Raw genomic sequence first — 26,058 nt, 5'->3', positions numbered from 1 at the left:
CAACAGCACACAGCGACCTGAAGCTATGACATATTACTGAAACAATACATGAACTGGGGGGTTAATAGGGACACAGCAGCTCATTTTTGCCCACATATCTCACCTGGTCCGGTCTCACAGGTCATGGGGTACTGCTCGATGTGGGGACGGACAGTATTTGCATAATGAGCCGTCTCATGGACCCACCAGTAAGGCCTCTCCCCAAACAGGATCCTGAAGAACACAACAGAAACATGCACTCGGTTATAATCTAAAAAAAAAAAAAATTAAGAACATTTGATTTCATATGATTTTGCTCACCAAACTCAAATTCAAAGATTTTACTTGACTAACCATTTAAAAACCAAGTTGAGCCAGTCTCCGATCACTGCCACCCAGATGAGCTTAATGCCCACCGAGGCCCGCAGGTGAAACCAAAGTGGGAAGAAGATGAAGAAAGTGTTCCTGAGGTCCGCCGCCCAGGACACCCAGAGAAACAAGCCCCGGGCATCCTGATAGTTGGTCTGCAGGTAGTGGGTGGTGCTCACCCCAAAGCCCTGCATGGCGTCCATGACAGCGTCGAGCATCTTCAGCCTCGAGCAGGGGAGAAATCTCTGATCTGAGTTAGCCACAAAAAAAAAAGACAGTGAAGGGACTGTTGCTATCAGTGACACAGTTGGTTGGTTTTATACCAGAGAGACCCACTATCCAAACGCATGCTCACGCTGATCTTTGGACCTTGCACATGTGTAATAAAACACTGGGAGTCAGGAGAGTTTGAGAGGTTTGTCACACAAACAAGTGGGAGAGATAGCAGGAAAACAAAACGTCAATTGGTGTGTTTCTCACAGAACTACTGTTCGGAGGGGAAGTCAGTTGGTTATGTTTCACAATTGTGACCTAATTTAAACCAAGTATATGCAAACCAAACGGAGAGCTGTGTCCTCTTTATTTCTTAGGAGCTCAGGTTTAACCCAAAACTTACTGCAAGGATTTTTTTTTTTTCATGTAATTCCTTCCCCATTCATGCAGCCGCTAAGTAATAATTTCTCAGTTATGTAATTGTGTTTTTTGATGATTTGGTGAAAACATCTCAGTGCTCAGAACGATGGAGTAACCCATTTGTAGGTTACATAAGGAGATCAATGATTAAATGATTGGGTTTGGACTGAGCAGAAGCTGAGGAGATAAAACTGGAGATAAAACCAAAAAAAAGCAGATTGGCAGGTTGTAGGTCAAACACAAGTTTCTGCTCTGTTCTGACAAATACGTCATTTTCATTGATAAGAGAAAAAAAAGGTTTTCCTAGAAATCTGTGATCCGTCAGAGGGGTGGCTGCTGATTTCTGTAATGATGGATTTTAGCCTCAGGGGTGTAAAGGTTAAGGAACCTGTCTGTACTGTCCCAAAGGCAAACAAATTTTGCTAGCCTTGAGTAAAGTCCAATGGGGATCACAGTGTGGCAGAGCAGAGGGGGGACTGCCTGAAAGAACTTGGCAGCAACCTCACCGAGAAAAAAGGCAGAACACCCCAGGCTCAGCGCATCATCCTCAGGCAGAGGTCTGGGCTGCATTATCATGGATCTTCTCCACAGCTGGGGGGTTGAGCTGGCGGTCCACCTGCAGACCCGATACAGCAGGTACGAGGGTTTGTTCAGCCTGGCATCCACGGTGGCTGATCTGCACACCACGTTCTTCTGGTTGTTCCCGATCTGGTTCCACCTGCGGAGGGACACGGGGCTCCGGCTCATCTGGGTGGCTGTGATCGGAGACTGGCTCAACCTGGTCCTGAAATGGTATTCTCTTCAAATGTGACACTGAAGTAAAAAAGAAAAGAAAAAAAAAGCATTAAGAGAGACAGAGAGTGGTAGTTTGAGTCGCTTGATTTCTCCTTGGCAGGGTTCTCTTTGGGGAGAGACCCTACTGGTGGGTTCATGACACTCGGTTTTATGGAGCACATCCGGTCCCTTCTGTGAAGCAGTTCCCCATCACATGTGAGACTGGACCAGGTACAGTTCAAAACAGACCTGCAGTGGATCACATTTCTTGAGGAACTTATGGTTTGTTCGAATGATTAGAGTTATCTGGTGCTGTGAACTATTAACCTGTTTCATTCATTTCCAGATAATATGTAAGGTGGTTGGCCAACGCACACAGCCTCCTGAGAATGAATGAATATAATCTCTAATGATAATTAATTGGCAAAGAGAAACTGAAGTATGAATTGAATAACATCTCCTTTTTTTTTATCAATGGTGGAATGTAACTAAGTACATTTACTCAAGTACTTAAGGTACTTGTAGTTTCTGCCTCTTTATCATCTATGTCACAACAATTCAAAGGGAAATACTGTAGTTTTTACTCCACTACATTTATTTGAACTGCTATAATTACTAGTTACTTTACAAATTAAGAGTTTACATATAAAACATATATAAAATATGATGCTTTGTTATAGATTAAACTACCCAACAGTATATACAATTAAAGCTGAAACGATTAGTTGATTAATTGACTTTGATAATTGTTCAAGTCAACAGTTTTTTTCCTGTCTTTTCCTTTTATTTATTTTAAAAATTTTAGTTTCTTTTCTTCTTTTTTCCCATTTGAAGGTTTTGGTGTCTTTTGGCATTTCTTACTGTTTTCTGGAGTTTTACAAACAAAATAATCAGTTGATTAATCAAGAAAATAATCAGCACATTCATCCATAATGGCTTAGGGTTAGGGGAAATGCTAACGTCTGACATAAAATAGTGAAAAAATTTGGTCCACCTCAACCAGCTGTATGTATATATAATAGTAGTACAACAATCACAGGAATAGAATAGAGTGTTTTTACAGTGTTATATTAATGCTTTTGCCAAACACGACAAAGCACTGTCTCAGAGAGCTGTGCAGGATTAATATTTAGGTAATTTATTACGGACCTCAAAATTTTATTTAATATGGTTCAACAACTTTCATTCTAAAATGGGATATTACAGCTAAAATAAATCTGTACAACACACGATGATGCTTTGAAAATGGGTCTCTGAAGCCCATGTCTGTTCTTGCAGGAAGTCCTTCAGGTCATGCTATGGGTGCAGCTGGCGTCTGGTATGTGATGGTCACGGCACTACTCTCTATTGCAACAGAGAAGCGATGTCCCTCTTTACTATACAAGTGAGTCTGTGGTGATACAATCAGTAATTTGTTTCAAAAGCGGCTCTTGGGAGTCAAATAAAAACCTTAATTTCACTGTTCTGTGATCCTCTGCCACCCTGTGCACTCACGTTCAGTGTTCACTCTCTGACAGGTTCTTGCAGATAATCCTGTGGACACTGCTGGGCCTGGTAGAGCTTGTGGTCTGCATGTCTAGGATCTACATGGCAGCCCACTTCCCGCACCAGGTTATCGCAGGAGTCATTACAGGTTAAACAAGTCAAGACTGTTATCCATATCATTTTCATAACAATGAAAAGTAGATTTTGAGAGGGAAATATTGCAAATTTATTAAAGAGCTGTAGTTACTTTTCAGATGATTTTACAAACAAAATATAATCACTCACCTAAAAGCATACATGGTAGCCCTACTGGCCCAACAGGGTTCATAAACAGAGTTTGATGGACCCTTGTCTGTTTTTGTCAGGTCTACTAGTAGCTAAGGTTGTTTCCAGGGAGAAATGGATCTACAGCGCCAGCATGAAGACGTACTTCTTCACCACCCTCTTCTTGACCTCCTTCGCCGTTGGCTTCTACCTCCTGCTCAAAGCTCTGGGCGTGGACCTGCTGTGGACCCTGGAGAAAGCCCAGAGGTGGTGCATCAAGCCCGAGTGGGTCCATCTGGACACCACACCCTTTGCCAGCCTCCTGCGTAACATGGGCACCCTTTTTGGCCTGGGCCTGCACTCTCCGCTCTACACCGAGACCAAGAAGAAGAACACAAGTGTCACTTTCAGGATGGGATGTATAATTATCTCTTTGTTCCTGCTTCAGCTGTTGGATGGATGGACATTTTCCTCTGAAAACCATATGACTTTCTACTTCCTGTCTTTTGGAAAGAGTGCAGTTGCACTTTTAATCCCAACCACTCTGGTGCCTGGGGCTCTCTGCAGGATTTTTAAGGGAAAGAGAGAAGACAAGAACTTGTGATTGAGGTCCAACTTGTAGTTGAAAGTCAACTATTAGTTAGATTGATTAATTTTACTAGGATTTTTTTTCCCGCCTGCTTAAGACACTAGGACAGATTTTTTTTACAATGTCCCTAAAGTTATTGTGTAGGCCTGGACATTAGTTCTTTAAAGGAATATTGTAGTTCAAGAGTTATGGAAATATATTTATTCACTTTCTTGCTAAAAGTTAAATGAGAAGATGTCACTTTAATGTCTGTATACCAAATATAAAGCTACCTTGACCTAGCTAAACTAACCAGCCAGCAGACGGTTAGCTTAGCTCTGTATTCAATAAACAGGAGAAAAAGCTAGCCTAGTGCTGTGCGATAGTAAGAAAATCCACCTACCAGTACCTGTGAAGCTTGTTAGTTAACATCCTGTGTCTTGAATGAGTAAAGCATAAAAATATTATTTATTATAAAAAATTTCTTTTTTTGTGCTTGAATATTGCTTGGCATAGAGCTAATGTGTCTCAACTAGTTTCCCACAAATTTTCCTTTTTACTCTTACAGATTGAAAAAAGAAGATATAACTTGTTCATTAGTGACCTGTAGAAGTGCTGTTAGCTGGATTTTGTCACTTATGCTAAGAGGCAAGCTAGCTCTTCCCCCCTGTTTCCAGTCTTCTGCTAAGCTAAGCTAAATGGCTTCTGGCTCAGGCTCCATGCTAACGCACAGTTATGAAAGTGGCATCAATCTTTTCATCTAACTTTCGACAAGAAAGAGGATATTTCCCAAAATGCATTTGCAAATGTTTGTTTACTTTTATAACCTGTTAGACAAAGTGGCTGCTGTTTTGACCCCACTGTAAATCCAAGTTTTGTTGCTTATTTTTTTTATCTGTATTTGGCCTTCAAGGTCTTTCAATGTGGACTATTTGTTTATTACAACTGTCTTTTCTCTCAGAAAAAAAAGTCTGCAAGTTACAGGCTCCTTTAATGTCAACACAAGTACACACATCATGTAAAAAAAAAATGTAATATGTAAATGTAGTTAGCAAAACAAAAGTGCTCTTTGATGAAGGAAGATATTGTTAGCAATTTAAATAAAAACTGTTTTTTTAACCACAAAAGAGCCGTGTTTAATTTAGGCCTATCAATTTTCTCCGAATGTCTCAGACTGATACTGATTAATTCTCTGGCAGGAACAACCATTAAATATTAACTCGAGCATGCTCCTGTCACTCAGTAGTCCCACAAAGTGACGCTGCCTTTCACCACAGCCATGAGCTTTCAAAAGAGACATGGAGGGTCAAGGGGCAGAGAGTGTTGCAGACAACACGTGTGTCCCTTGAGGCTTTCACTGTTCAGGCAACATATCAAAGGAACTTCGGATATATGGTACTGAGATCAGCAGGATTGCATGTTATAACAGACACACCTCTGCAACCCTGCCAGTTAATTGTAGGTCATTTTAAGTCACTGAAGTTGGGATATAAAGTATGCAATGATGACTTATAATATATGTCATGTCATGTTATGAACTTTGACATATTTTCATTTCATTTTACAAATGTGTACACGGCAAAGTAGACAGGGTGAAGGCAAGAGGGAAATGTGAGGCCTTTTGATGACATAATAACCATGGCCGTGTGACACTTCCCACCAGCAAATCCCAAGTCTCCTTTTCAACCATCTTATCTCTGAGGGCCCCCTTAACTCTTTTCCGGTGCTTATCTCATGAAGCTATATCTATATGGTGCTGGTCTGTATGGGCAGGCTGCATTGTGAGTGTGGAAGACAGACGCAGGAGAGGGGAATGAGGGGAGGGAGTCGGTGGGAACAGACACTATAACTGCGTCAGAAACATTGAGCAACACCACGCTGTTTACATCAGTTTACATTTAGGACTGTCATTTTACAGTGGTCGTTTTTCACAGTTGTGATGTTCAGATTTAATCTTATCACTCCGGTCTCATCAGGAAAAACAACTAAAAAAATCAACCTCAGTTTAGGTTTATCAGATGTAATGCACATTAATACAGTGTTTCCATACTGAATTTTTTCAGGTTGTCCATCCAAATAGACTTGACCTGAAAATATATTTAGAATATAATTTATTCTGTATTCAGGACAGATTACTGAATCGGCCTATGGGGCCAGAGCCTCTGTTTGAGATGACTGTTGACATTTATTGTTGGGAAATCCAAATTGATCGCAAATTGATCACAAAGAGCCGCAAAACAATCAAAAAGAGACAAAATGACTAACACAAAAAGCAATATTTCCCCTCCAAACATCTCAAGTAGATAAACCAGCTACAGCATTAAAATTCTACTTACACATTGATGCACCTGTCTTCACAAACTAATAATGTCATGTTTATTGAAGTGTCAGTAGATGGGGCATTTCTCTGTGGATCGAGCACTTTTGATATTGTAAGTACATTCTGTTGAAAACATGGAGTATTTTTATATTACTGAATTAGTGCTTTTTACCTCAGTATAGGATCTGAGTATTTTTTCCGCCACTGACTCATGACAGAAAACGAAGCATCTATTGTTTTGTGACTCAGCTCTTTAAGATGACATAACATTTAATATGCATGGAAATGTGACTTTGAACGTCCAGTAGAAAATGAATACAGACAGGGACAAACATGTTTTTGGCTTTTAAACAAGCAATTTAAGAGGAAAATCAAGACTTGTCTTGCATTCGAGTTCACATTAAATCTGTGATCAGTTCAATCATTTTTAGAGTATAAATCCAATAAGTTAAACCAAACTGTAACTAAAACCGAAACCAAATCCACAGCCAAACCAGCCGCCAAATTATGTAAATGCAGTTGCTCAGCAGTTGTGTGCGGTCACATCAAAGATAAGATTTTATCTCATTATTTGACATGTATTGAGTTAAGACCACAGTGACGCCTTTGACTCAGTAGATTAAATTTAATCAGATTCTCTGGGGTTTTGTTAACAATTGAAACATTCTTTGCAAAATTTTAGGTTCATTGTTCTGCTGTGTTGAATAAGATGTAGAACTAATTGCACATTTTACATAGAACTCAATATTTAAGAACAATCAAATGTATCTGTATATTTTCCTTCCTTCCAGTTGTTGAAAGTAAACTGATATACAGAAGCGGTGGGCACATGCCACAGTGACATCTGCAGGTGAAGAGGAAGCACAGCTATCCAAGGCCACCCTCAGTTATGATAAAGCATTTTACTCTGCGTCTTAACAGAAACCTGAGCATGTGTGAGCATCCTGATGTATGAAAGAAACCCACTATTATCTCTGATATTCATTAAACAATTTTTACAACAAAAATGCCAAAATATTCAACATCTTTATCAAAAAATGTTTTATTCAATAGAGTCAATGCCTCAACATAAGAGATGCTTTGGTGACTTATGAATTTTCACTGAAAACCAATAAGCCTGGTGAACTAAAACCTGCTTAATAAATCATTTTTTTACCACTATACTGTGTAATGTACAATATAAGGAGAAAAAAAAACACAGCTGTGTTGCATCTCCAACAACCACCCTCCAGAAGATGCAGCAGGAATCTAATAAAAGACTTAAATTATTAAGAAAAAAGAAACAACCAACGAACATTCACTGAAGCAGTGGGCATGAAACAAACCATTCCGCTTTGATTTTTTTCTTAAGAGCTATAAATGAAGCAATTTCACAAAAGATCTGAGGACAAAATGTTTAATTAAAATTAAAAAATACATAGCGCTTTTGTTGTCTAGAATCTATCTCCTCTTTTTCTGAGAGAATGTTTATGTCTTCAGAGGGCTTAAAACAAGAAAAAATATTTTACAATTAAAACAAAAACATGTGCATTGTGTTCATCTATGAAAGCTATGTTTTTGTACAGGGCTGTGACGATTGTATTGAAGTAGGTGAATGTCTAGTTGTAGTCCTGTGGACCAGGGCCAGGCTACTGTAGCTCAACAGGCATGGCAGGGAGACAGTGGGGCGGAGATGGGGGTGTGGGTGGAGGCTGAGATGGCTGGATGAACATCAGTACAATGCATCAGCGTTACAACTTCGAGGCCTCTTGATCTTCTCAATGTTCTTCAGGATCATGTCATGTAACGTTACCTTCATTCAAAAAAACAAGAAGACAGTTTGATTATGAGGGAGACAGAGCAAAAAGTGAAATATTTAAATGAACTTGTCAGCTGTATGTTTTTATAAAACAAACGTGAATAGATAAAGATATGAGAAATAAAGATCATGACGTACGTATTGATTTCTGAGCTCAGAAACTATGATCTTCAGACTGATGTATTCCTTCTCGTCAATCTCGGTTACTGTGCGCCGATAGTCCTCCTGATAATAAAAAAAAGTTGATTAATGTCATTCAATGTGTTTATATTAGCCAGCCATACTCACACAGTAAATAGTTAACATACAGCAGAAACATGGGGCTCTCCTGGGTAATGTAATGATCACCAGTTATAATTATTTCAACTTACTGCTTAACTGTGCACTTACACATAACGCAGGCAGATGAGTAATAAATAGAAAAACAAAAAAAGGCTAATAGCTAATGAAAAAGATGCAACTGTCTGATCTATAATCAAACAGGAAGGTAAAACACCTCAACTACCAACATGGAGGAGAAATGAGCTTTGATGCAGGCAGTACACTGACATTTTTTAGATCCACTTACCACATGTGGATATTTTGCTATTTTAGAAACCAGCTTCGCCCTTGTGATGTAGTATCTAGAAGTAAAGAAGACAGACAGAATTTTGGCTCTTACCCTTAAATCACTCAAAGAGACAGACAAGTCAACAAACATAACAAACTGCAGCTGCTAAGGGACCTTATCTGGTGCCAGTTTCATGCTTTACAATATATTGCGTGTAATATAATAACATTTTCTCCAAACCTTGATATCTGGTCGAGGTAAGATGCTGCCTCCCCTTCAACTGTTCGGAGTTCAGCTACTGTCTCCTCCTGGATCGACACTCCAAAGTTGTTGCCATCCTCTATCCTTGGGATGAGCAGCTGCACCCACATTTTGACCTGAGGAAGAAGAGAAAGGTGCTGAGAAAAAGGATAATACAGTCTCTGGAAAGCTATCAGTCAAGTCAACATGTACAGTAATTGTCTGGGAAATTACCGTTTCCCCTGAAAGCAACATAACTTCATTAGGATAAAGCACTGATGCAAGAGTATGGTCCTTGGTAAAAGACATTACTTACTGTATTACATTTCTCTATGAGTGTCCTGATCTCTGGCTTGACCTTTTCAATAAGATCAACAAGGTTTGCGTTGCTCTTCATCATCCCACCAGGCATGACGAAGACCTTGGTGCCAGTCACTGGGAGACAGGGGATGAAGAGGAAGATGGATACCAGGATTACATTTCAAACGTATAAGGGGCAGGGACTGATTATTACATATAGAGGTTTGAATGCAATCTTCAAGTGTAACAAAAAGGCTCATTCAAATCAATATCTTTGACCTTGGAATTTAATTAAAACTGTGTCCGTCTATCCAGAAAGAATGTCTAGCAACTTGGATTCTATCGCTTTAAGTCTATTTTACTCAATAGTTTTACACTCACCCATGTCCTCCCCACCTCCATCCTCCAGCTTTCTCTTTTTTGCGTTTTGCTGTGAAACATGATGATAAAACAAGATCAGGCACTATTTTTCACCTCTGCTCTTCACACAGGAGTTATTGTAAGAACTGAGGATTTAATTAAACTCCAAAAAAATGGATCCTCACCGCTTCTAGTCCGTCATGCAGGTTTGAGAGCAAAATGGGGTCTGGCACCGTCAGATTTATCTCTGAGTGTATCTCCTTCAGTTCAGTGATGTTTATGATTGGATCCTGAATAACAACAAGGATGTTAGCTGTACTGTTTTTCTCCACAACATATGCTTTGTGATGTGATAAGATTAGTGTTGGGTGATATGACAATATCTACTGTGGGACTAAAACTCAACTGTCAGAATCCTCAGCCCTAAGAGTTTCTCAACTGATTTCTCAGAAAGTGTAGTATATAAAACTGAATTTTGTAGAATTTTATACATATCACCCACTCCTAAGCAAATGTACACAGATCTGAGACTATGCAATGTGTATTTAGCAGAATGAACAGGTTACTAACCTTAAGGAAGTGATCAAGTTCCAGTAACTTATTTGGGAAAAAATTTGCAACTAGGTCCTCTGCCTGAAAGAAATACAAACATTTAATTGAGTGCTGCTTGAAAAAAAAAGAGTTTTGATAACTATGTGTGTAACAATGCTCACAAAAATATTCTTTACAAATTTACAGATACTTACTTCTGCAGTGATACGTTCCCTGAATGCATCAACCTGCAAACACATAAGACAAGAGTCCAAATATCAGACCGGCTGAAACCATGGCCAGATTAACCTGTTTGAAGCTGATTTTTTGTGGCCTAAGTCCTTTCCATGGGCTCTATATATGTGGTTGGTGTGTCAGTGCTAGAATTAACCCTGAGGTGGATCCCCATCTGTGACTAATGCAGACACGCACCTGCCTCACTCCTTCATATGTTTTGCTCATATGAAAATCAGTCCCTAGTTGTTTTTTGTTTCGGAAATCACTCTTGCAAACTTCCTCTGAAATCTTACAATGTCCCACAGACCCTAACCCTCTTAATTGGTTTTGACTAAAGCCAAACAAGAAATATGCCTCCCTCCCACTGAATCATGCATGCACTAATACTTAGAAACAAGATAAATGATAACAATTACAACCAATATAATCAGTTAAGAAAAAGCCAAGTGAGTTTTAAGAGGGGATTTAAAAAAGGATATTGAGTTTGTCTGTTTTAAATCCTAAGGCAGTGAGTTCCCCAGCTGAGGGGCCTGGACGGCAAAGACCAGGTCACCTTTAGTAACAGGCTGAGCTTTTGAGACCGTTAGTCTGGACCCTCCAGAGAATCTCAAGCAGTGATCAGGCTCATAGGTATTTTACAGATCACAGTTCCAAGCAGGGACCTGACCATTCAAAGCTTTAAATACAAGCAGTAAAATCCAGTCTAAAACTCAAAAGCATGGGACATTATGTTTGAAACTTTAAAAAGTTGGTTATTTCACACAAAGGGCAGTGGATATTTTATCAAGTGTGGGGCCCATTCAAATACTTGTCTTGAGACTTTTTTCTCTGAATAAATGCTCTTATTATCATTTTACTAGTTACTGCATTATTTTTACTTTTTGCATTTTATTTTCACAAACTATTATTTATGTATATAATTCTAGTACTTATCCTATTACTTACTCTCATATCATGTGTTCCATATGTTTTGTATTTTTTGTCATTTTCATATGCAATTATGTTGGTCATTTTGAGTTGTAGGTTAATGTGCGTCTGTGTGTGCAGGTTTAAGTTGTATCTTGTATTAACAGTTAATATGTAACTTATGCGAGACCTGCATTTGAACTGTTAGTCGATAAATAAACATTGAAGGAAAATATAGATTAGAATCTGTAACTTGACGCCGTCAGAGTTGGCTAACTTGGTAGCTAAGGCCTTCATTTATGCATGTGGTCAACCAAAAGCAGCTGTTATCTACACACAGAGCGCCGTAACGCTATCTTTTCCTCACACCTCATGAAGCTTAAAGTCATTGAGAGACAACACCTGTTGGAAGGTTTGACAGGTGTATCTTAACAGGCGGGAAACCGGTCGATTAGCCCCCGTTAGCTGTAGCACGTCATGCTACAAAATGTGGCTAACATGCTAGCGAGCAAATGCAAACAACAACAACACGTCGTATAACCTTAACTGGGATTTCCGTGAGTCATGTCTTACCTTGGTTTTGATTTCATTGTCCACCTTGAGGAGTGAAGACATCTTATGTGGTCAAATAGGCGAAGAGCGATTGTCCAAACAGCATTAAACTCACCTGTAAACGTGTGGCTTGTTTCTTGTCAGCCACACTTGTGTGAGCTTAAAGATGACGATATTGACATGCGACATGACGCGCTGTTTTCACTGCGCGTGCGCGAGTCATCGAACTGGCATCGCGCAACGACAGGAGCAGGAGTTATACCCCTCCTACATAAGAGTAAGAGCCACGGATTCAAACAGATTAATTTTTGGTCGTTTTGTCTCTTTGTACTCGTGTTGTGTCTGGCTTTGGTCATTTTGTCTCTATAGCTATCTCTATGCGTCTCTTTTTAGGGTCATTTTGTCCCTTCCTTGTCATTTTGTGTCCGTTTTTTGCATCTCTTTGTGGTCAATATGCACCTATTTGTGGTAATTTTGAGTCTCTTGATGGTTTTGTGCCTATTTGTGGTAGTTTTGTGTCTGTTTGTGTTTTGCATTATACTTTGTAGCTGTTTGATTGACATTTTTGCTTGTCAGTCTGTCCAGTATCCTATCCATGGAAGTATATTCATGCTGTATCAATCATGTTGTATGTGGGCCAGACATGGGCCAAGGACCCAGCTGTGAATTAAGCCAGAGAACACATATGGCCCAGGTATTCAGCCCAACGATCCAATACACCTGGTTCCTCAGCCCAAGTCTGGCCCTCATACAGTATGACTGTGAGATGCTCCACATCTAGGTCAACTTTGGTGGACACAAATAATAAAGATAATCGGACACTGGTGGATAACAGCCAGAACTGGCCCAGAACTGGCTGCTACTTAGGAGGTAAACAGCCAACAACAGCCAACTCACTGTAATCACCCCGAATCTGTTTAGGTGAATTCAACACATAATAGAATAATGGTTTCACAAATGGGAAACAGTCTTTAGCTTCTCTTGGTTAATCTAGTTCAGATTTAGACCAGTCTAGCAATAGTGTTTTTTTGATCCAGACTTGGTTTGATGTGTTTGTTTTTTTTTGCATATTTTCCCAAATAGAATAAAGGGAATAAAACTGTTTTCAACAGTGTTAAATTGTTCAGATTTGACAAATCTAGGTTCAGTGGCTGGATCTGGTTTGATGCTGAAACTGTGTCAGTCTTAAACAGTCTTTAGCATCTCTGTGTTGATTTAGTTGAGATTTGACAAGTCTAGCTATAGTGGGTTTTGATCCAGGTCTGATGTGGTCTAGATGGAGAAAGATGTGAAATTACCTTTTTTTCAAATATGTCTTCACAAATAGAATAGAGGTTTTACAAATTTGAGGCCATGTTTTAAACATTTAATCTACTTTTTAATTGAGTTAAGGTTTGATAAGTATAAATATAGTCTTTTTTTAAGCTATTATTATTGATCTATTATTGACTGTTTTGAATAGTGTTATGGCTTTTTAACTAGAAAGTCTGACACAGTTTTACAACAATAGGTGGTGCAAAAAACGTTAAATATTATACATAATATCCCAACTTTTCCTTGACTTTCCCTGTACCTCAATCAGCCGCTAGGTGTCGGTAATGCGCCTTTAATCCGGTTTAACAACCACCAGGAAACTCACATGAGGAAGGGGAAGAAACGTCACCGTATTTTTCTAGACGCAGCTGACGATGTAAACAAGAAAAGACAGTCGAGGGCAACGGGGATCAAACAGGCCGGTGTCACCGCAAATGATCGCCATTATCTGCTCCTAAACGGCGGACATGGGGCTCCCTGTTACTATTAAAGTCAACTTCCGGGGGAATGTGAAGAGATTTTTGGCTCAGGATCTGGACAAATTGGAGTGGGAATCGGTTGAAGCCTGGGTAAGCTGCTAGCTGAGCGTGTTGGCTAAACGCTGGCGCAGTTTGGCGAGAAGCAGGCCCAGACATGGCCTAGACACGTAAACAATAGACCACCTGAAGGACAGTCGGTACTGTTGCGACAAAAATGTGGACATAAGTATTCATTTTTGAGCCGACTAGCACGTCACAAAATACGTAGGGGAAGAGGGGAAATCTGCCCAGTTTGCTTTACTGCTTTTGTTCACCCAGGTGCAGGAGGTGGCTGTAGAGGCATTTCTCAACGTGCCATTATTGATGTTTTCACAACACGTGTGAGGAAAAAGAACTCCTGGTTTTCTAACATGCTGTTTGGTGTGTGTTTGCTCTTAAACTATATTTCAGATCAAAGCATCTTTTGGGATCAACCACTTTCAAGTGAAATACTTTGATGAGGACAATGAAGAGGTAACGGAGTTTATATAAATGTGTTCACTGCTGTTTTGTCTTTTCACTTATAGCTGAATTATAATGGTGTTTTGGCTGGATGAAAGTTCATGGACTCATTCTGATCTCTTTCACTCTTTCAGATTTGCATAAACAGTCAAGGTGAGGTTAATCTTCTGTGTTTTATTAAACGTGTTATGACTTTAAAGTAGAATTTAAGTTATTAAAACACTACCATGTGCGATAGACATTTAATACAAGGTTATAACAGTAACATAAGGAGTGTATAAATTAAAGCTGCAACAATGAGACGATTGGGGGAAAAAAGATCTGTAACCATTATTGTTTCAGTAATTTTTCAAGCAAATATGACAAATATTTGCTGGTTCCAGCTTCTCAAATGTGAGAACCTTCTGCTTTTCTTTGCCTTATATGACAGTTAACTGAATACCTTTGGGTTTTAGAGAATTTGTTGGTCAAAACAAGAAAGCAATTATGAAGATGTCCCTTTGGGTACTGGGAAATTTTGAGTGTTTTTTCCACTATTGCGTTTGAATTTTCTAGACTAAACAACAAATCAGATAATCAAGAAAATAACCTGCAGATTATTTGATAATAAATTGCAGCCCTTAATGTTGATAAATGATGAATCATTTTGAGTAACTTTTCAAGCAAAAATGTCAAACCTTCCAGCTTTTCTCTGTTTGGTTTGGATTGTGACAGACATTTTCCACAGTTTTAAGACATTTTATAGACTGAATAATTAATCAAACAATTGAGAAAATAACCATGACTTGCAGCCTCAATTTTCCTTAAAGCGAAACCTAAAAACACAAACATGTGCCATAAACATATAATATAAGGCTATAGCGGTAATTACAGGAAATAAAACTATTAATCCATCACCATTTAATTGTCCAAAGCAACTTACTGTTGGTTTATTTTTGTTTCAGATGAGTATGAAGAAGCCATCAAGGTACTGGAGCTGTGCTGGATTCATGGATTAAATATAACGGCACATAACACACAAATCTTAGTCACTTACAGAGATAAGTGCAGAGATCCTGCAGAATATAGAGAATGTAGAATAGAGATTGGGAGTCTAATTCAGTCAACCTTCACCGCATACCTTAAGAAAGAAAAGAAAATACTTGTCATTACATGGATGTTGCTCTTTTCGGAAAATATGACAGGACATCATACATCATACAGACTCAGTTGTACTCTATGACTATATTTAAGACACGAAGACTTTAAAAATATGCACTTGTTCCAGTGTAGCAGCATTCACATGGTTACAGTCATAGAGAATACACCAAGGATTACAAATAGTAAAGATATGTAAATGATAAATGTGGCAAACACAACTTCACTGTGTTGATATAATGAATCCTAAACATTGTGTTTTATTAAAAGTCTTGCGATAGTAATGTAATACATTTCTGTATATGTCACACGTGTTATTTGCATTGTGCATATTGTCATGTCAGTCTCCTGTGGTATGTGTTTGCGGCTTGTTTTCCATTCAGAGTGCGGAGAAGCAGGGGAACCAGTTGCACATGAACGTGTACAAGATGAAAGGGCAGGCCTGCGGGGGCCCGCTGAAGACGGAGGTGAAGGAGCTGAAAGGAGACCTCCGGCCCGCTCCTCCTTATCCCTCCAGGGTCAAGACCGTGGACAAGGGCACGCAGGTCACCCCGGAGCGAGAGGCTGTAAGGAAACAAATGGTTTCTCCCCCACTTCATCCCCTTTCTTCTCCCCTATAGATTCTCACATGTGAAGGGTTTTACAGGGTTTTCTGCTTTGATGAGCTCCAGGAAATTTACATCTCAAAACGTATTCCAAGCATCAGTTTGAATAATAGTTTGTTAGCTCCTGTGTATAGTTTCTGAAATCATTTCGATGTAATTGTTGCCTCAGATCAGTTTATTTTAAGGTCACATAACACATTTTATTTCTTCTACATTGATATAAATCAAGCTTAAATATTTTATATATGATCTAATTTAACTAATGTGAGTCTCATGTTTTGTGATATAGGTCGCAGTCAAAGATAACAAGGGCAACAAACCAGAAGATGAGCCTCCTCCCATGTGGTTTAGATCATACATGGAGAAGGTAAAGGTTCATTGAACTTTTATTTTTTTTTTACATAAAACTTTATACGAGTGTGATGAATGACTGACAGACGGTGGCTTTTAGCTTCTAAATCAAACTCTTTTTTTTTTTTCACAGTTTAAGGACGAGGTGGTGAAAGAGGTGGTTGAAAGGATGTGCAGTGACTTCTCTGGTCAGTGTTGTACCCACAAATCCCCTGATGGGCCCCTCGAGGCCACTGGGGCCAGTGGTGGACCTATAGGGCCCAGGCCGGGTCCCTCCACCTCAAATGGGTCCCTTGGCTACACCCCAAACTGCAGTAGCTGCAACAAACTCACCTCTGAGGGGGCCTACAAGTGCAGGTAAGCATGGAAAACCTTCTGATGCTTTCAACATGTCATTTATTTACTTTCATTGATCTTTCAGACCTTTATACCTTTTATGAGTTGGTTCTTTGTCAGTCACATGCTTTTTCTCGCATGCTCTGTGTTCTTTAAGCAGCTTCATGAAAATCCATCTTGATGTTTTTGTTGTCTTTTTCCCTGCCAGTGTGTGCCCGTCCTGCATCCTGTGTGAGATGTGCCGACACAGCCATGACCCCAGCCACAACCTCGTGAGAACCAAGACTCCTCTTTCCATCCCCGAGCATGGGATGTCCGGAGAGTTAAGGTAAAACCCAGAGACAGTTGAAACAGTTATTTCTGTTACTAACAGCAGTGCTAGCCCTTTTGCTATCACTACGTTAATGGAGGCAAGCATAAATAGAATTAGGTGCAAAGCAGGGCTGCAAAATGCTTTAGCAGCTAAGTTATGAATTATGAGTGTGAATGTGTTTTGTTCTTGGAAAACAAGCTTTTGATAGTCAACAAATAGGTGTTCCTGATGACATTTCAAACCAGGTTCCCAAGGCGAGGAGACAGGACAGTACGCAAGGCCGAGCGACAGCGCCTCAAAGCAGAAAGGAGGCAGCTAAGAGCCGAAGTGAAGGAAATCAAGAAGAAACTCAGACTGGAGAAGAGGGGGCTGCAGTGGAGTGGGCCCTCTACCTCAGGCAGAGCCAACCTGACAAACATGGCCTCCACATCCACCCAGGTCCCAGCCTTGCCCCCCCCTGCCGCCTCAGAAACTGCCTCAGGTCCAGCCCCAGCCCAAGGTCCCATCCCTGCCCCGGTCCCTGATCCCCAGGCCTCCAGTCCAGAGTAAGCGCCACCTCGGAAGGGCGTCCGACAGTGCTGGGTACTTCGAACCCAGCATGGATGCAAAAAAGTCTTTTTTTCCAAGAAAAGAAATCAAAATATGCCATCTTTGTAATCTAGTCTGTATAAGTGTATCGCTGGCTGCTCTGGGGTGGTGGAAAATGTTGGAACTACCTCAATGTGAAAACTGCTGCTGCTGCTTCATAGATTTTCTAAGAAAAAAATGCTTTTGAGCTGCAAAAAAATCTGGGGTCCTGCTTTTTTGATTCGTAGAGAACAAAAGAGATGGGTATTATAAGAAACCAGGGCTATTTTCAACAATGCTCTGTACACTTGAAACTAGGGGTCCCGGGGTCTCGCACACGTCCTTGGTGCCCACTATGGCTGCCTTGTTTCTGGATGAAAATCTGCCTGACGGCACCCGTCTGGAGCCTGGTACCAAGTTCATCAAATACTGGAAGATGAGGAACTCGGGCACTATCAGCTGGACCTCAGAGACTAAGGTACCCCTCCCACCCACCGAGAGGACAGGCCCCACTCTCTCTTTGCCCCCCTGCTTCACTTCCACTGAGCCCCCACTCAGCTCATTGCTTCTTCTTATCCACTAACACCAGCTAAGATTTCTTATCCAGCCTAATACCACTAATGTATTTCTGTCTGAGATGTTTATTATTTAAATTAAGTTGAATCTGTGGTTTAAGTTTTTAAGTCTTTGTCATTGTTTGAATGTGTGTGTGTGTGTGTGTGTGTGTGTGTGTGTGTGTGTGTGTGACTGACCCTCTCACTTGACTGCGTACATCCTTTCTGTTGTGTGACTTCGGTTGCATGCTCTCGTCTTTGTGCCTTTTCGCATGTGTATTTCTATTTTGTGTTTTGTGTATGTGTGTGCGTGCACCCAGCTAGTGTTCATGTGGGGAAACCTCGGCCTGGCCTCAGAGAAGAAGAGGGAGGTGCCGGTCCCCTTGCTGCTGCCCGGACAAGTGGGAGTGGTCAGTGTGGCCTTTGTCGCTCCCGTGATGGAGGGGACGTACACCTCCCACTGGCGACTGGCGCACTGCGGGTGTCAGTTTGGCCCGCGCGTGTGGTGCAGCATCGTGGTCGACCCCGGCGACGGCCGCAACACACTCGGACATCAGAGCAAAAGACTGGCAAGTCTGCTAACCAATGACACCCTGTACAACTGTTGACATGTACAACTAGATTATTTTATTATTGGACATAACTAAGTTCCGATTAGTTGTTGCTGCAGGTGGATCTTTCGTATCTAAATTAGTGAAAACTAATCATCAACAATTTTGTATATAATCAATTAAACATCAACATCAGTTTTCAAGGTAAAAGTCAAAACATTTACAAACATGTCTCCTGTTCTGAAAATGTGAAGTTTTTCTGTTTTTTGTATTTTATATCACTATAACTCAAACAAGTCATTTGAAGATGTCACCTTGGGTGTTGGGAAATTATGACTTTCTATATTTTATGGCCTAAATGATTATTTGATAAAACACAAACAGATGAATCAATAATGAAAGTAATGTAATGTAAACAACACAGTGGTGTTTGCAACCTAAAAACAGACAAGACTGGAGTTCAGGGACCCTTCGCTCTTCTTTTACCCTTATAAACTGTTTGTTGTTGCGGTCTGGATGCACATGGTGATTAGGTTTGATCCCGAATGAGACCAGAATCTAGAAGTTCTGTGCATGTAAAAAGTAGTAGAACACGAGTATGTACTTCAAGAGTGTTTTCAAACACTGAAATATCAACAAAAAGAATAATTACAAGTGGGGAACATCCATAATCATCATAGAAATGGCCGTTGTTGAATGAACACTGTAGAGATAATAATGATGCTGTTCTTGTTTGTGCTTCAGAAGGAGGAGGTGAGGCCAGTGGAGAAGGAGGCAGAGGTTAGGTCTGTAGACCTCGACCATGAAGACTACTACTTCCCCTCAGTCGACCTGCTGACTGCACAGGTGCATATTCAAAGCTCTGTCATTCATCAAACCTGTTGCACTGTGGCTAAATGATCAAACCAAGTCAAATTTCCACTTGAAAAGGGTCCACATTACTGTGTTTAGGATTCTTCTTGCATCTTCTCTTTTCTAGGATCTACTGTCATTTGAGTTGCTGGATATAAATATAGTGCAAGAGTTGGAGAAGGTTCCTAATAACACTCCTGTTGGTAAGCAAAACATGATGCTTTAAACACTTCAGTAAAATGAGCTGTGAGACAATTTTCTTGTGTAACTCCCTTCCTTTCAAAATTGTCTTTGCTTTTATAGTTAAAATTCTGGCTACACTTCTCTTCAACATTAACACATTAGGTAAATAAACTGTGCTCTGTTTGCTCTACCTAATGTGTAGATTTGACACCCTGCATATCCCCTCTGCCCCATGATGCACCAGTACTGGAGAAGGCCATAACTTCACAGATAAAAGAAGACACAGAGGTCACAGGGGTCAGAAAACTTTTTGGTAAGACGGGTCGAGGGCCAGAAAACTTCCAGATGAGTGTGTGTGTGTAATAGTATGAACGTGATGTGGACTGTCTTTCTTGTCAGCAGTGTGTGATAATTAAAGTTGTGTGTTGCTCAGGAGTGAAACTGGGACAGCAGAGGGAGCCTCTGGAGCCTGTGACCCAGGAGGATGAGCGGGAGGAGGAGATCAGCGGAGCCCAGTTCCTCTGTGAGACGGTCATCCGCTCCCTCACACTGGAGGAAGCCCCCGACCACAGACCCCTGCGCAGAGTTCACAGCAGCCACAAACCACAGGGTGAGGACCCTGGACTGTATTATTCTATACCATCACCAAAATCATCCAACAAACCTGTGTTCAGAAATATAGCGTATTTGTTTTGTTTTTTAAAAGTTGCCGTGTAATGAGGTGCTCGCTCTGGTTTGTTTCTTCTGGTTATCAGTTGTCTCCCGGGGTCCCAGCGTTTGCTTTGAGAGAACAGTGGAGGCTGAGAAGACAGAGAGGGCACAAGAAGGAGATGAGGAGATCTGTGCCGTTAGACTTGAGAGTTCAGCTCTGCCTCCCAACACAGGTCTCAACCAGATCACCCAAGATGAGGAGACAAAGCCAGGTTAGAGAATGACTTCCTGAATTCTGTTATTTCCAATAGAGCTTCTGATTTTTCTTATTGAAAAATGTCTTTACATTAACGTAAAACATTGTGTGATTACAGTTGCATGTCACATCTTTTGTAATAATTAATTAATGGAGCCTCGCCTGCTCATTTTGGTGTTTGTGTTTTTAAGGTTTTCTCCTGGAAACAGTGAATGAAAACCTGCATATCAGTTCACATCATGATAATACAGATGAGGAAGTCGTGGTTTTGGATGACATGCAAAACTTGAAGGATACTCCATATGAGAAAGAGGAAGGTGGAACCAGAGAGGACTGGGATGAGGTGAGAATTAAAGGTCCCATATTGTCTAAAGGTAGATGTCCATGTGTTGTTTGACTATAAAGCAGGTCTAGGTTCTATATAAATACTATGAAAGTATCAAAGCGCTCAGTCCACAGAGAAATGCACACAGCCTGTATTCAGAACCTGAGCCTCATCATTAGTGTTTGTTGCTGTCAGCTGTTGGTAAAAGCAGTAAAACCCAAAATCCTTGATCTTGCAAGATGAATTTATCAAGACCACAGGTAAATATGGAGGAAGATTTGAGTTTACATTAACTGGGGAACATTATAAATGAAGGCCTGTCTCTAATATAATCCTATAATGAAGTCCATAAATGTCACCATCTCATCCTCCTGTGTGTCAGGTCAGCAGCCAGACCTCCTCAGTCTCCTCCTGCGACGACTACATCATCGTCCTCCCAGACTGCTTTGACACCAGCCGTCCTCTGGGGGAATCCATGTACAGCTCCGCCATGTCACAGCCTGACACCGCCGCCGCCGCCACCGCTGCTGCTGCTGCTGCTGCTGAGACCTCAGCCGATCCAGACGTACACCAGGAGGAAGAAGAAGACGATTCTAACTCCGAGCCGCTGGGAGAGAGGCAGGAGAGGATGGAGGTGGTCGCTGCTGAGGATTCCTCGGTGAACACCTGGCCTCCACCTGCCCCTCCCATCCACAGCAGCGTGAACCAGATGCTGTGTGCTTCCCAGACTCTGGACGCCGTGACGCTCACCCCTGAAGTGGTGCCACCGCCAATTCTGCCTGAGCCCCCGCTGCTGTCCCCGCCAGCCCTCTATTCACCCAGGTTAGAGGGAGGCGCAGTCAAATGGTCACTGTAGTTCAGAAATCTGTCAGCATGCATAAAACAAACAGAGATATTTTAGATATTATGGATATTTTATATATATTTTGTGTAGGTGGACAGAGGTTTTCCATGTTTTTGTAGCAGTATGTAATAATTAAAGTTTGGGGTCAGAGGTAGAGTTTTATGTAACTTTCATTGGAAATACTATGACATTATTTGCAATTTCAAACTGGATTACTGCCAGATTTTATGTTCTCGTTATCAATACACAGTGAAACGTGCCAGAAGTTGTAGAAGCCCAGTATTAATGTTAATTTATGTTTTTCAGGCTCAGATCAGGGTCTAGTTGCAGGGGAAAAAGGCTTGGAATATGATATGATGCAGGTTGGACAGGATCCCTTGATGTTGAAACAACAGAATTTGTGTCTTTTTTTAACTATTTTCAACAGTGTAACAACTATATTTTCACATTTCTAATATTTAAAATGGGCGCATATTCATTTCTGGTTTTAGATTTTTAATAAAACCTCAAAATGAAGCTTTTTCCATTTTCATTTTAATCTCTTTGCTTCAGCCTTTATATGTTTCAATTGTAGGTTATTTACTTTGCGTTTCAGGTCTGAGGCACTGTACCTGGCAGAGGACCCCAGTCCTCCAGCCTGTGAACCCTATGAGCCACACCAACCAAGGGTCCACCTAAATGGTGAGTTTTACTATTTGAATCACTGGATATAAGCACATTAGTGTCACAGTACGTACTGGCACACGAACCACTACAGCAGTTTTACTCAGCCGCTATATTGCAAAACATAAATAAGATTTAAAATGAGTTTAACTACAGTGTGTTTAACTACTCACTTTGTTGACCTGAATTAGCAATGTAGTCATTTGAGGAGTAGCTGGTTCTGTTGAGTTGAGAAAGGAAACACATTTTTCCCTTTGTTTTTAAGAGAGGAAGTCAGGCAGCACACAGGCTTTCAGGATTTTGCTGTTCAGCAAAAGCCTCTAATATTAGTGTGTGTGTGTGTGTGTGTGTGTGTGTGCGCATGTGTGTGCGCGTGTGTGTGCGCGTGTGTGTGCGTATGCGTGTGTTGTTATTTCCTTATCTGTTTTGCAGTGTCATCTGGTCTGTCCAGATCAGCAGGCTCAGCATCCAGTGCCTTTGAGACATACAACCCCAGACCCAGCAACGCGCTGCAGCCAAGGTGAAACATAACAAGAGTAAAACTTGATCCGCTTCACTCTAGTGAAGGAAAATCCTGCAGTTTAGTCTAAACATCTTTGCCTACACTGACATTTTATCTACTGTTTGTGCCTTTTTGTGACAATGATGCAAACTGGAACACATTGTTCTTTGTAATACTGTTACACAACCCAGTGTAACCACATCTCTGTCTCTGCACCAGGGGCCAAGGAGGCATCACAGAGGGGCTTGTCAAGGGAGCCCTTTCTGTGGCAGCGTCCGCTTATAAGGCTCTCTTCACTGGACCAAACTGTTCAATACAGGTACATCACACAGCAACCTTCATATCTACATTTTTGAAATGTAGCCAATGTGCAACAGGAAGAGTTATGAGTCAGTGCTTTATTACATAAACACACCAAAATATATTGTTCCTCCAAAAAAGTGATCAACATAGGAAGAACTGGTGTTTGAGACATCACATTCCCAGTAGACCTGTGAGGCGTTTTCGTGTCTTTCAGCTCATTGTTTTGGTTTTCCGGCAAAACTTTACTGTTTTGGTTCAAGGTCGCCACTCTCATTGTGTCATCTCTAACCCCAGGGAGCAGAGTAAAAGCTGTAAAGACCCACTGTACACCACCCGCTCAGCACCAAACAGCAGACAGTCAAAGCTAACAACTAGCTGGTGAACATTTAGCTGCTAAAGAGCCAGATATTTCCCTCAGGAGTTGGTGGAGACCAAGCACAGAGCTAAAAGAGAGCTAACATGTTCACCATAACAATTTTAGAAGATGACAGTAGGTCAGTGTTATGTTTGCAGCTTGTTTCCACTGCCTCTAAGTGGTCAAATAAAATGATTTAACAACTGCGCAGCACTCTCCTCTTAACCCGTTTTTCTTCCTCCCCTTCAGCGAGGCATCGACCCAGCCACCAGACAGGACCCTTCCATGATGGCCATGCTGCTGGAGATGGGCTTCAGAGACCAGCGGCTCAACCAGCGGCTGCTGAGGAAGCACGGCTACAGCCTGCTGCACACCGTCAACGAGCTGGTGCAGATGGCAGAGGACAGCCAGAAGGAAGCCGTGGAAGCCCAGCGCTGAGGGAGGGAAAGCTGTGAAGGAAAGCTACTGTAAAAGAGTGACGGGAGGGAGTTTATTTGACTTTTAAACTTAAATGTAATGAGAATATTTAGATTATTTTCTCACCCTTTCCAGCCTCTGGATTTATTTTTGAGTTATTTAAAGAAGAGACAAAGAAAACCTATTTATGATTCATGCAACTGATTGATTTCTCAAAGGGTGGATAGTTTTATTTGGACCAACAGGACAAAAATGCCACTTGAAATATATGTAAAAAAAAAAAAAAAAAAAAACATGGATCAAAAATGATATAGGAGCATTTATTTCTTGAACGCTGTTGATTAGAATGAAACGAGCATTTGTGAACGGCTTCTCCTGCCTTTGCCTTTAATTTAGCTTCAACATTTCGGATGAAATGAACCGTATATATATACACATTTGTAAATTATTCTGGATAGTGGTTAACCTTCGCCATGCCTTGTTTACCTGAGGCCATAGAGCTTTATTGTGTTGGTCAAAATGGAGAGTAGGGACTGTAGTTTTGACAGGTGGAAAGTGTGTAATTCAGCTCTTCATTGTAGTGTTTGTATGGCTGTTGTAGCTGCTTCCTCTGCGCTGAAAAATAGTTGTCTTTCTGTCAGGGCTTGGCTAGAATCTTCTCACAAATAGAGCAGTGAAAGTGAATATCGTGGAATGTCGTAAAGCGTCCTGAAGAGCCAGCTCTCATTTAAGACGAAGCTACTGAAGCTACGTGGATCTTCTGGGTGTTTAAGGGTCAGCAGTGCAGTAGTAGGAACAACAAACAGATATTTATGACCTTTCTCTTGATTATCGTAGTGAAATCTGCCTAAACAATGCAATCTTTTTCTGTATCAGAGTACTGTTATTTTAGACGTTGACATGTGGAATGTATACAAAACTTGTCTGAACGGATTCACCGTTCAGACTTCAGATGTTTTCTACTGCTTTTTAGAAGACACCTGCATGACAGGTAGAGGCTTTAGAGACGAGTCGTGTTCTTGTGTCTTAGCAAAGTCACAGTGGAATTAAAAAAAAAAAAAAAAAAAAAAAAAAAAAGTCCGCCTCGCGTCATCGTTGAACCCGTTGAACCCCCTTGCCTGAATTTTTTTTTTTTTTTTTCACGTATCGTCATTCAACCATACGATGGAGTGGGCCACATTGAGGAAAAAAATATGACAATATCACAAGAATATATCTAATATTACAAGAATGAAGAATTAAAAATGAAGTTAGAATTTTAGGTTAGGTGTTGTTTTAGCATCACTTCATCATCAGCACCAGGACATTGAAAAGATTGTGCAAGAAACTGAGTCTATGTTATTGTTAGACAGACAAACAGCTGCTGCCAGAAGCAGCTCAGGCTGCAACTGACTGTCCCTTCACCCTTTTTATTAGTTGCTTGTAATATTCCCAAAAAAAATTTTTTTTTTCTCTTGAAATTTTACATTTTCTCTCAAAATATTATGACTTTTCCCCATAAAATTACAACTTTTTTCTTGTAAACTTACAAATTTATTCTTTAAAAATCAGATTTTTTCTTTTCCACAATTTAGCCCTAAAACTCCGTCGTACAACCACCAACTGAAAACCTAGTGACTGTCATTTAACACTAATCCTAAACCTAGATGTCTCTAACAACACATTCCATAAACTCTTAGTGGAACCAAGTATATTTTCTGTCATTAATTTGCCTTCATGAAAGAGGAGTTTTAGTTTACTGAAATACACGTTGATTTTGACATTGTTTGTGGTGTGTGTGTATAGATGGAAGTTAATGTTAGTTTGAATCATTTCTCTTTGTGTGTGTGTGTGTGTGTGCGGTTGAGGATTCTGGAACCATATTTTCTTATGTTGGCAATTTTCCATTATTTCTGAAAATTCATGCTCTAGAGAATAATTCAGAATATACCTACTATGCTTGTCAAATTATTCTTCTGCCACAGAGTGTATACATGAAATACCCTTCTACTGTCAATCCGCCAATAAACTATTTGCACATCTCTCTTGTCTCTCCAACTGTCTATTAATGAGAAATGTCTATATGTGGGTCGTGACATACTGCACACACTATGTCTTACATACAGGGCAGTCTGTACTGGGCTAACAACATGG

At 40.6% G+C, this 26,058-nt stretch overlaps 4 protein-coding genes across 7 annotated transcripts in view; 2 read left to right on the top strand and 2 right to left on the bottom strand.

Annotated features, from left to right (window-relative positions):
- Positions 1 to 651, bottom strand: part of g6pc (glucose-6-phosphatase catalytic subunit) — a 5,802-nt gene extending 5,151 nt beyond the window's left edge. For both annotated transcript variants that reach the window (XM_022743456.1, XM_022743455.1), the window contains exons 1-2: positions 334 to 651; positions 104 to 213 (exon numbers count right to left, since the gene is read on the bottom strand). In XM_022743456.1, the coding sequence (XP_022599177.1) occupies positions 104 to 213; positions 334 to 566 (343 nt within the window). In that variant the 5' untranslated portion in view covers positions 567 to 651. The remainder of the gene's footprint in view (positions 1 to 103; positions 214 to 333) is intronic.
- A 569-nt stretch (positions 652 to 1,220) lies between these two features.
- LOC111220384 (glucose-6-phosphatase-like) lies at positions 1,221 to 5,183 on the top strand. The gene is made up of 5 exons (XM_022743454.1): positions 1,221 to 1,773; positions 1,877 to 1,986; positions 3,034 to 3,139; positions 3,273 to 3,388; positions 3,606 to 5,183. The coding sequence occupies exons 1-5, from the start codon at positions 1,556 to 1,558 to the stop codon at positions 4,106 to 4,108; spliced, it is 1,053 nt and encodes a 350-aa protein (XP_022599175.1). The 5' UTR covers positions 1,221 to 1,555; the 3' UTR covers positions 4,109 to 5,183.
- Positions 5,184 to 7,774: 2,591 nt separating this feature from the next.
- On the bottom strand, positions 7,775 to 12,039 carry psme3 (proteasome activator subunit 3). The gene is made up of 10 exons (XM_022742916.1): positions 11,888 to 12,039; positions 10,387 to 10,419; positions 10,211 to 10,273; positions 9,826 to 9,930; positions 9,662 to 9,710; positions 9,297 to 9,415; positions 8,981 to 9,117; positions 8,759 to 8,813; positions 8,329 to 8,415; positions 7,775 to 8,184 (listed from the first exon to the last, which is right to left on the bottom strand). The coding sequence occupies exons 1-10, from the start codon at positions 11,927 to 11,929 to the stop codon at positions 8,104 to 8,106; spliced, it is 771 nt and encodes a 256-aa protein (XP_022598637.1). The 5' UTR covers positions 11,930 to 12,039; the 3' UTR covers positions 7,775 to 8,103.
- A 635-nt stretch (positions 12,040 to 12,674) lies between these two features.
- LOC111219998 (next to BRCA1 gene 1 protein-like) lies at positions 12,675 to 25,947 on the top strand. 3 transcript variants are annotated; one of them, XM_022742920.1, is made up of 22 exons: positions 12,675 to 12,736; positions 14,110 to 14,172; positions 14,295 to 14,313; positions 15,105 to 15,127; positions 15,681 to 15,863; positions 16,192 to 16,269; positions 16,387 to 16,610; positions 16,798 to 16,917; positions 17,148 to 17,447; positions 17,788 to 17,947; positions 18,344 to 18,592; positions 19,319 to 19,420; positions 19,554 to 19,629; positions 19,812 to 19,922; positions 20,043 to 20,219; positions 20,365 to 20,532; positions 20,708 to 20,859; positions 21,224 to 21,663; positions 22,281 to 22,366; positions 22,781 to 22,868; positions 23,070 to 23,169; positions 23,758 to 25,947. In XM_022742920.1, the coding sequence occupies exons 5-22, from the start codon at positions 15,711 to 15,713 to the stop codon at positions 23,944 to 23,946; spliced, it is 2,973 nt and encodes a 990-aa protein (XP_022598641.1). In that variant the 5' UTR covers positions 12,675 to 12,736; positions 14,110 to 14,172; positions 14,295 to 14,313; positions 15,105 to 15,127; positions 15,681 to 15,710; the 3' UTR covers positions 23,947 to 25,947. The 3 variants fall into 3 exon arrangements, with proteins under 3 accessions (XP_022598641.1, XP_022598640.1, XP_022598642.1); XM_022742919.1 differs by lacking the exon at positions 12,675 to 12,736 and adding an exon at positions 13,557 to 13,749; XM_022742921.1 differs by lacking the exons at positions 12,675 to 12,736; positions 17,148 to 17,447 and adding an exon at positions 13,557 to 13,749.
- Positions 25,948 to 26,058: the final 111 nt, after the last annotated feature.

The sequence above is a fragment of the Seriola dumerili genome, unplaced genomic scaffold, assembly GCF_002260705.1.
Source record: "Seriola dumerili isolate Sdu_G_001 unplaced genomic scaffold, Sdu_1.0 BDQW01000068.1, whole genome shotgun sequence".
Classification (NCBI taxonomy): domain Eukaryota; kingdom Metazoa; phylum Chordata; class Actinopteri; order Carangiformes; family Carangidae; genus Seriola; species Seriola dumerili.
The sequence above is the reverse complement of the archived record's forward strand: the minus strand, read 5'-3'. Positions and strand labels throughout refer to the sequence as shown.